This window comes from Eulemur rufifrons, chromosome 29 (assembly GCF_041146395.1).
Source record: "Eulemur rufifrons isolate Redbay chromosome 29, OSU_ERuf_1, whole genome shotgun sequence".
NCBI classification, from domain to species: Eukaryota; Metazoa; Chordata; class Mammalia; order Primates; family Lemuridae; genus Eulemur; species Eulemur rufifrons.
Genome location: NC_091011.1, coordinates 59,002,423 through 59,012,617, shown reverse-complemented (window position 1 = coordinate 59,012,617; position 10,195 = coordinate 59,002,423). Strand labels below are relative to the sequence as shown.

Sequence of the window (10,195 nt, the reverse complement as noted above, 5' to 3'; positions counted from 1 at the left end):
CCTCCTCAGCCTCCCAAAGTGCTGGGATTACAGATGTGAGCCACCGTGCCCTGTAGAAAGCTAAAATTTTGACTTTCTTTGTGAATATACCTTTGGACTACTATAGAACTATTCTCTCAGTTCCTGGCGAAAACAAACTGATTACTCAGAATTCAGGCTGAGTCACTGATTTACCCATTCCAAAAATATTTGGTGAGTGTTTAATGTGTACAAGGCATTATGCTAGACTCTAGAGATACACTAGTGAGTGAGGGTGAATAAGAAAGATATGGTTCCTGTCCTCATGGAGTTTACTGTTTACTGAGGGAGAGAGACAATAGAAAGCAAACAAATAATTGTAAAATAATTGCAAACTGTGATAGGCGCTCTGAAAGGAAAAAAGAGAATGCTGTGAGAGAGTAATAAAAAAGAGAGTCACCTTAAATTAAATGGTCAAGGAATGTATTTATGACATCTGAAAGAGGAGAGTTGACAGTCAGTAGGAGGAAGGAAACATTCCAAGCAGGGGAAAGAGTATGGGAAAACGGTCTGAGGCATGAAGAGATATGTTTAAGGAACAAAGAGAAAGCCACTGCAGAAACAGTGTGAACAATTGGGACTGTGGCAAGTGATGTTCAACAATCTTTTCACATGGTATAAAGGTAGAAATCAAAATCCTAGAGTAGGAGTTGCCAAACTATGACCTGCAAGCCAAATCCATCCTGTCTCCTCGTTTCATAAAGTTTTATTGGAACACAGCTGTGCCTATTCATTTACATCTTGTCTATGACTGCTCTTGTGCAGTAGTTACCACAGAGGCCACATGACCTGCAAAGCCTAAAGTATTTACTATCTGGCTATTTACAGAACAAGTTTGCTGGCCCCTGTACTAGACTATGGACTAAATTAGAACTGACAGTATGAAATTGAAAAGGTTAGGCTTTTTTAAAGCATAGAACCAGCTTTTAAAACTGGCCAGTGATTGATTCAAGTGAGAAAGACACATAAAGATGAGGAGGTCAATGTGGTAGAGGTAGGGCTTTGAGATGTCCATGCCACAGGGTAGAAGAAATGTCTTTAAGGTTAGTACATGGTTGTATAAAGTACAAGGGCCAAACAGAGAAGAGAATTGCCTTCTTGATCCAAGGGGGTCAGCAACCTGGACAAGCCCCAAGGTTAGTATACCTACAGAATGCAAATGCAGTTCAGCTCAGAAATATAGGAGGATTTACGTACAGAGAAACCAGATTCTAAGTAGCACAGAGGACAGCTCTAAGCACTGCTAACACATATTTATTATGGGTAAAAGTTTGGGTATATTTGGTTAGCGTCTATTCCAGCAATCAACAAAGGTAGGGCTATGAATTAAAATAAATAAACTCTGTAAAGGTACTTTAACAAAACTAAATCACTCTTTTCTAGACCAGAAGTCAGCCTGGTTGACTGTGGGTCATACCTGACTCATAGGTGTTTTGTTTGGCTTACACAGTTTCTTAGGAAACTTCACTTTAAAAAAATTTACATCCTATGGCTGGCAGTGGGCCAAGGTGTGAGGATTGCTTGAGGCCAGGAGTTCAAGACCAGCCTGGGTAATAGTGAGACTCCATTTCCACAAAAGATAAAAATTAGCTGGGCATGGTAGCGCACACCTGTAATGTCTCCCAGCTACTCAGGAGGCTGAGGCAGGAAGATCGGTTAAGCCCATGAGTTTGGGGTTGCAATGAGCTATGATGACACCACTGCACTCTAGCCCAGGCAACAGAGGGACCCCTGTCTCAAAAACAAAAAACAAACAATCTTCCCTCCTCCCCCAACAAAACAACCATATATTTAGCAAGTAGGACCACTTCATTTCATTTCCATATGGAAATAATCAGCTAGAGCTGAGAAGCACAAATGTGTCTTATAGATAAGGCATGTATTCCAGGTTTTCCACAGTCCTCAATACTTCCTCTTATCTTACATTCAACCTGACCCTGACTTATTAAATTTTTTTACCTACTGTTATGGTTTGAATGCATCCCCTCCAAAATTCAGGTATTGAAATTTAATGGGCAATGTAATGGTATTAAGTGAGGCCTTTCAGAGGTGATTAGGCCACGGAGGACTCCTCCCTGGTGAATGGAATTAATGCTCTTTCGAGGCTTTGTGCATCCTTCAGCCTGCTTGTCCTTCTGCCTTCTACCATGTGAGGACATGGTGTTCCTCCCCTCAGGAAGATGCAGCCCTTACCAGACAACCAAACTTGCCTTGGTCTTGGACTTTCCAGTCTCCAGAATTGTGAGAAAATAAATTTCTGTTGTTTATAAACTACCCAGTCTCAGGCATTTTGTTACAGCAGCACAAAAGGGACTAAGACACCTACTGAGATATTTGGCATTTAAGTTTGTAAACTCTGGTTTTCATCTTAAGGATCATAAACCTAACTTTATATACTTTTTTACAACATGCATTTATTGAGCTCTGACCATGCCCCAGATACTATGCATATGAACATAAATAACAAATTATCCCTGTCTTTGAGGAGCTCACAGGCTAGAAGCAGAGAACAATATGTTAAATAATCCTAGGAAGCATGATGATGGTGCAAAGGAATGATCAACTCTAGCTTGGCAGATCAGGAAACACACTACTAGGGAGATGCTTGACCCAAATCTTGAAGGATAAGTAGAACTTTGCTAGGGTTTATCAGGCAGAGGAAACAGAATGTATCCATAGTTCATAACAGATGAAACAGGGAAGCCATAGGAGAGTGAGAGAGGAGCGCCGGGGTTATGCCAAGAATGGTCTGTATGCCACATTAAAAAGTGTGACTTTTATTATATATGCAATAGGGGACTACTAAAAGGACAGAAGCATAATCAAGTTTGTATTTTAGAAATATAAATTTGGTAGCAACATGGAGGATAATTTAGAAGATAGAGGACTGGAGACAGAAAGACCAGTTAGGAAGGAAATCATTGACAAAATGCAAGCTGCTCTGAGGTCTGAAGGCATGAAGCAGCAGTAGGAATGGAGAAGAGAAATTGACTAGAGATGGTGATTGATTGAATGTGGAGAGTGAGGGGAAAAAAGCAGTCAAGGAAGATTCTCATGTTTGTAGTTTGAAGTACAAAGTGGATAAGGAATGCAGGAGAATGATACCTGAGAGGGTGAGAATGGGTGGTATAAAGTTTGAGGTATCTGTGATGTCCACTGGGCATGTGGATATGAACCAGGAATTAGGAGGAAGGTCAGTGCAGGATAGAAAGACTTGGGAATTCTCCATATTTACAAGATAACTGAAGATATTGTGATGAACAGTATCACATGGAAGGATGAAGAGTGAGATAAAGATCAAAGCACACCTCGAGGAATTTCAACATTTAAATAGAAGAAAGGGGACAATGCTTGGCAGCCTGAATGTAGAAAAGCAGGTAGTTGTAATGATCTGAAGGGTGAGCAGCATAGACAGAGATGAAGAGAATTAGAGTGTGAGAAATTGAGGTGCTGGCAAATCTGTGGTACAAATATTAATAATATATCACAGGTTCTAGGTTGGATAGGGAAAAAAGCATAGAAAGGATGAATTAGTGTAGGGTTGTCAGATTTATTGGGGGGGGGAAGGGACACCCAGTTAAACTTGAATTTCAGATCAACAAAGAATAGGCTTATTTTGTTTTTAGTATAACTATTTTCCAAATTATATAAGGGATACTTATACTAAAAACTTATTCACTGTTTATCTGAAATTCAAATTTGACTGGACATCCTGTATTTTATCTGGCGATCACAGTGTGAAAAAGAAAGACGAAGAGTGCATTTCCTGACTTGATTTCTTTTTCCATCCAGTCTTTTGACCTTCTGATTTCATGTGAGATCGAATTCAATTAAATTCATATTCGCTACGGTTACAACTGTATTGCAACCCATCTCCTCACATTCCTTCTATGCTTAAAACCCAGCTCCCCGAATTCCTTGTCTTTAAAGCTAAAAATAAAAAAACAAGCTTCCAAACATCAAACATGCAGGGTGTTAACTAAACGCTAAAATACAGAAACTGGAAAAAAAAAAAATCTTGCTTTTCAAACATCTATAAACATTGCCAACGTTTTTCTCCTGGCGAGTCCAAGTTATAATAATTATAATAAAATTAAAATCTTTTAAGGGTCCAATCATAATAGTTCAAAAAAGTCTCCAAACCCAGGGAGAGTCTTACCTTCAAGCTCAAAATCCGAAAGTTCTAGGTTTGCAGGAAGTTATCTCCCTCAAAGCTTAGAGTTCCAGGTCTTAGCAATAGGAACATACCTTGTCGCCATACCAAATGATTTTGAGCACCTCCCATCAATCGACTATCGACTAACAAAAGGAAGGATTTAATTCCCAGCAAAATTTTCTCCTCTGAGCTGAGCATTCCAGAAATCCGGCTTTCTGAACGGGCAGAGGCGGGGAGAGACCAAAGGCACCCCAGAGAAAAAGGAAGAGAAAGTGGAACAAGACAAAGTCTTCAAGGCAGAGACGGTCGCTACCTCGGCCAGCGCAGATTTTGAGGTCTGCGGTGGGGGTTCTTCCCGGACATGCACAGTGCACCCGAGTTCAAGCTGGCACCACTTGGAAGACGCCCCCCCTCGCAGTTCGCTGAAATACTAGCCGCGCCCCGCGGAGCTCTGACCTCCAAAAAGGCGATCCCGCCCCGTCGCCTCATGTTCGCGCCTTTCATTGGTTCCAAGAATGGATCCCTCAGCGTGGCTTACCCAATGGAGGTCCCGGCCGGTAGCCCAGCCGCTCCGCCCCTTCCCTACCCCTCGCCGAGGGCCCGCCCCCTGCTCCGCACTGGGGAGCGGAGGAGAGTAAATACAACAGGAGCGCAAAATGGCGGAGCCCTCGAGCCCAGTGAGCGGCGCCGCTGGTGCCGCCGCCTCCTCGGAGAAAGACCCGTTCGGCAAGTTGCAGCCCTCCTCCCGGGACACACCGGGTTCTCTGTCCGCCAAGAAGGTCCGGACTGAGGAGAAGAAGGCGCCGCGGAGAGTGAACGGAGAAGGAGGCAGCGGCGGGAACAGCAGGCAGCTGCAGCCGCCGCCGCCGCCGCCGGCGGCACCTTTGCCTCAGAGCTATGGCAGCCCTGCCTCTTGGAGCTTCTCCGCTCTGTCGGCTGCCCCCTCCCCGTCCTCTTCTCGGAGCAGTTTCTCTTTCTCCGTTGGCACGGCCGTTCCCTCGTCAGCCTCCGCTTCCTTGTCTCAGCCAGTGCCGCGCAAACTGCTGGTCCCTCCTACGCTGCTGCACGCTCAGCCTCACCATCTCCTGCTGCCGGCCGCCGCTTCCTCGGCCAACCCCAAGTCGCGCAGACCTAAGGAGAAGCGGGAGAAGGAGAAGAGGAGGCACGGCCTCGGTGAGGCCAGCGGGGCCGCCCGGGAGGAGAACGGCGAGGTGAAGCCGCCGCGAGGTGGGTGTCGGCGCCGAGAGGGGGAGGGGAGGGCGCCCGGGGTCCCCGCCGCGTCTCGCGCCCGGGGGGCCCGGGAAGGGGGAGCGCGGCGGCCGCGTGCGTCAGCCTGGAGGGAGCGGGAGGCGTCCGGTTCTCAGCAGGCGATTTTGCAGTCCCCAAGGGGACAGGAAATGGAGCCTGTAATTGCGGTCGCGGAGAGGGGAATGGCCGAAACTCTTCTTTTCCATGCCGTTTCTTCCTTCCAGTTAATGCGCTGCAGGATTTGTAGAAATCAATGTAGAGGACCCTTCTATGTGTGTTAGGCTAGAGAGGGAGATAGAAGGGTTTGGTCTTGTAAACGATACTTGTTTGATTATTAGACCGTTTAGACGTGATCTCGGGAATTCATGTTTGTGACATAGTCTCCAACACGAGAAAATCCTGTCAAAAAAGGGGTGTGGAGAGCTTTGGCGTCAGCTGGAAGCTACCAGAGGCCTGAGCATTTCATCCCTATTAGGAAAATGAGGTAGTGTGCAGGGCCCGAAGTGTGCTGTTTCATAAGGTACCGTCCCTTCACCGTCTGCTTCGCTACATATTCTTAAGTATTTTGAATGGTCCTATTTGAAATACCACCCTTTAAGAAAGAATTTTCAACCATATTTTTTTTCTGCCGCAAATGATAAAACCAGGAGCTTTGACCTTTTTTTTTTTTTTTTTTTTCCAAATCAAGTGGCTGTAAAATGTTTTAGCATCAGAAAAAGGCTAATTCTTGAGCGTCCTTTTCAGGCACGGTCAGTTTTCTCTTTAAATGTAGGCTAGTCATAGAATTTTTCAGATAGTATTTTTTTTAAAATAGGTGTTCCTATCATTTAGCTGTGGATCTTCATGCGATCACAAGCTTAAAACCTATTATCTTTATTGTAAATCTACATTGCTACACAGTGTTGTCAAAGTCTTTTTTGTTATTTAGGAAAAAATGAAATGTCAGTTTTAGCATTGCTGACCTAGTAATAGCTTAGATCACGAAAAATTCTGTTTGAATTGGAATGGTTTATTTTCACAACTTAAAAAAATGCTGCGGGAACATGTAGCAACAGTACTACTTCTTCCTTGATGTTTTTTTGCCTGTGGAGCAAAGCTATGACATTTAAGCGCAGCCATCAGGTACTCTGATGCAATGTAAAGATTTGGAGGGTGTTGCTTTTACAAAGTGGTGTTAAGGATGGAATTTACACTACTTTTACTCAGGAAGTTTAGGTGGTTAGTATTTTAAAGCAATTCGTTTTAATGGTTATATTGGAAGTCCATCCATATGCAGCTTGGTATCAGTCCTATTTGTGGTGTGTAAATGTGCACATTTGCTCTTAGTTTTCTGAATGAGGAAGTGAATATGAGTATTACATTATTGGAGTATTGGAATGGCTGAAAAGAAATAAGTAATCATTCTTTAAGTCTAACTTACAAATATGAACTACACAAATGGCCCTTAAGTGAAATGGCTGTTAAAGAGAAATTTTTATGGTCTTTTAAATTACATTTAGAATTCTCCTTATGAGGGCTATCACTTACATTACTAAGCCTGAATATAAGCAATGATAGCTTTTACATTAAGATGTGAGGAAGATGTTTTCTTGTGACCTGTGTGGGTTCTTCAAGTAGTGAGAAGATATTAACACTGTTATAAGTAAGATTTTCATTTGGGGGGACAGAACTGCTATTTGGGAAAAAACTAACAAGGAAAAAGATTTGCTTTGCAGTGTCTTGATGGTAAATTTAATGGTGAAAATCTTTCCCTCTTGGGAAGTACTCAAATCCTTCTGAAGTTTGGATTTAACCGAGGTGAAGTTCTGTTTTAACCAATTAAGATTCTTAAATAGTGGTATTAAAATTGTGAGAATACCGTTATTATAGATATAATTGAAAATATAGAAGTCCTGATTTGTAATACAATGTTCATTTTGCTGTGCTTTTTGTGAAAACCTTAGTCAATACTACTGTACATAGTTCAGTAACCACCCCTCAGTTGTACATAGCTGATTGAACAATCTGAGTCAGAACCGGAAGTTTGCCATAAAGACTTCTAAACAAGGAAAATAGATTCTCCCTCAACAAAACAAAACTCTCACACACTCAAAAGGTCTGCACCCCCCAACTCCATTACACAATTAAGCTCTTGTATTTATTTGTAGTAGGTTTTTTTTTTTTTAAAGTAGTTCTTAGAACTGCTTTATTTTTACATTGGTGACCATTCTAACAGAAAGTATTTGAACTAAATGAAAGCATGTACGCGAAAGGACCTGGGAGGGTATTTAGTAAATCTATTTGCATCTGAAGCATAGTTATTAATTCTTTAAACCCCATAACAAATTTAAAGATAGGTCAGTCCTGATAGAGGAAGGATCATTGTCAATAGCTTTGAGTGGTGAGCAAGAGAATTATTTTTATAAACTGAGCATACTAATAATAGGGCTTGATGCCTTATACACCTAAAATCTCTAAGGTCATCTGGTCATAGTGCTGTAGTTCACTTGCATCATAGCTTGAGTCATTAAGTAAAAATTAAGTTTATTTCTTATAAAAAGAAAAAGTGCAAAACATTTTAGATTTTTAAAACTAGAAAATAACCAGGTTGTGGTGCTTATAGAGGTAACTGCTGAGGAATAAACAACCCATTTTCCTGTAAGACTGAATAAATTATTAAGTTGATAAAAGTGAACATGTACTGCAGGTATCTAACATTTATGATTATATTATGGCAAACAACAGAACAAACGTACCATTAGATATGAGTGTGCCTTAACCATTTCCAGTAACCAATAAAATTTGTATAGATCTTCTAATTTTAGTTAGTATTCTTACTTTGCATTTAACTTTTTCTCCCTTAGAATGACCCTGTGAGGTATTCCAAGACAAAACTGGAACATTTCACTGAATTTTTGCCTTGAAAGTGTAGTTACAGAATTTAACTCTAATGGAAAATAGAAGCTTTCCTTAGAATCGAATAATTTGAGGTATGTAAATGTCAGTGATTTTATTGATTTATTTTATTTTTTTAGAGACAGGCTCTTGCTCTCTTGCCCAGGTTAGTGTATAGTGGCATGATCATAGCTCACTGCAGCCTCAAACTCCTAGGCTCAAGCAATCCTCCCACCTCAGCCTCCTAAGTAGCTGAGACTACAGGTGTGTGCCACCATGCCTGGCTAATTTATTTTATTTTATTTTTACATTTTTGTTTATTTTTTTGTTTGAGACAGATTCTTGCTCTGTTGCCTGGGCTAGAGTGCAGTGGTGTCATCATAGCTCACTATAACCTTGAAATCCTGGGCTCAAGTGATCCTCCTGCTTCAGCCTCTTGAGTGATTGGGACTACACGTGGCATGCACCTCCATGCCCCGCTAATTTTTGTATTTTTTGTAGAGGGGTCTCACTGTGTTGCCCATGCTGGTCTTGAATTCCAGGCCTCAAGTGATCCTCCTGCTTTGGCCTCCCAAAGAGTGCTAGGATCATAGGGGTGAGTTACTGCACCCGGCCATTGTCAGTGATTTTAAAGGGATGAGTATTTGAAGATTTTTCAAAGTACACTCTCCTGTGTCTTTCTAATATTGTTACTCCACAATTTTAGGTTAAATTTATATTCAGGATTTTTATCATATGACCAAATATTTGTCACTGCTGAGAGAATAGTTTACTATGATTTCATTTTCTTGTATAACCTTTTATTTTTCATGCCTCATTTTTTTCATTTGCTTAGTTTTCTCTGGCAAAGTCTTTCTGTACCCTCCAGCAGCTCCATAAAATGCTTCTCAGTACAGTTTTCCGCATGGGCAGATCTGTCAGATAAACTTACCAGTTCCATTTGTTCCTGTAGACATCCCTTCTGTACTGTCCTTTCTGCTTCAGCCTGGATTGTTTCCTCTTTAGGCCTGCTGCATGGCTGTCGTCTTAGGACTTCCCTTAGCTGACATTCTGGGAATTTCTTTCACTTCTGTTGAATTTTTTTTTCTGGATACCATGCCTTCCTTTTGGTTATTCCCTCATTTTGGTTTTCTCTACCAATACCATGAAAGAGTGAGTAGGAAGTATATACTTTTTGGATTTTATTTTCACCCTTACACTTGACTGGGTGTTGAGAGATGTATTGAAAATTATTTTCCCTCAAAAATTTGAAGATAGTGTTCTGTATTGCTTGGTGTCCAATGTTGATGTTAAGAAATCTGATCTCCAAAAAATTATCTATTGTTCTAATTTCTGGGAGATTTCAGTCTACTTTCACTGAATTTTAAAATTTCGGCCTATAAAAAAAGAAATTTTAAGAGGTCTTCGTCTTTCTGTGTTAGAACATTTTGTTCCTTTTTCATGGGTGCAGCATCTTCTGTTATCTATTCAAGGATATTAATTATAGTTTCCTTGAAATATTCTTCTGTTCCCTCCATTGTTTTGGTTCTTCTAACTTTTTTTCTGTTTGTTTTGGCCTCCTCTTTTTAGTTGGAGGCTTTCTTCAGATCTGTGTGATCCTTAGCAGTTCCTTTATATTTAAGAGGGAGTTACCAAAGCTGATTGAAAGCTCATCGGACATGCGTGAGAAGGGCTTAGTGTTTAATGCACTCCCATGTTTTTATTTCTGTTTTCTGGTTGTTGGGCAAGAAGGCTTTCAGTTTCTTCGGATAAGGAAAGGTCCTTCATTTTTCTGCTTCTGTGTGGGTGGAATGATGGAGAGAGGAGGGGTGTCTTAGTCTCTTGGGCTGTCATAACAAAATACCATAGACTGGTATTTTGAGAAATTTATTTTCTCATAGTTCTGGAGTCTGGAAGCCT

The 10,195-nt window shown here is 41.3% G+C and overlaps 1 protein-coding gene across 1 annotated transcript in view; it reads left to right on the top strand.

The window, feature by feature from the left end:
- Nucleotides 1-4,830: 4,830 nt before the first annotated feature.
- The window catches only part of RSBN1L (round spermatid basic protein 1 like), a 59,546-nt gene continuing 54,181 nt past the window's right edge, over nucleotides 4,831-10,195 (top strand). The window contains exon 1 of the mRNA XM_069461830.1: nucleotides 4,831-5,401. Within this exon, the coding sequence (XP_069317931.1) occupies nucleotides 4,831-5,401 (571 nt within the window). The remainder of the gene's footprint in view (nucleotides 5,402-10,195) is intronic.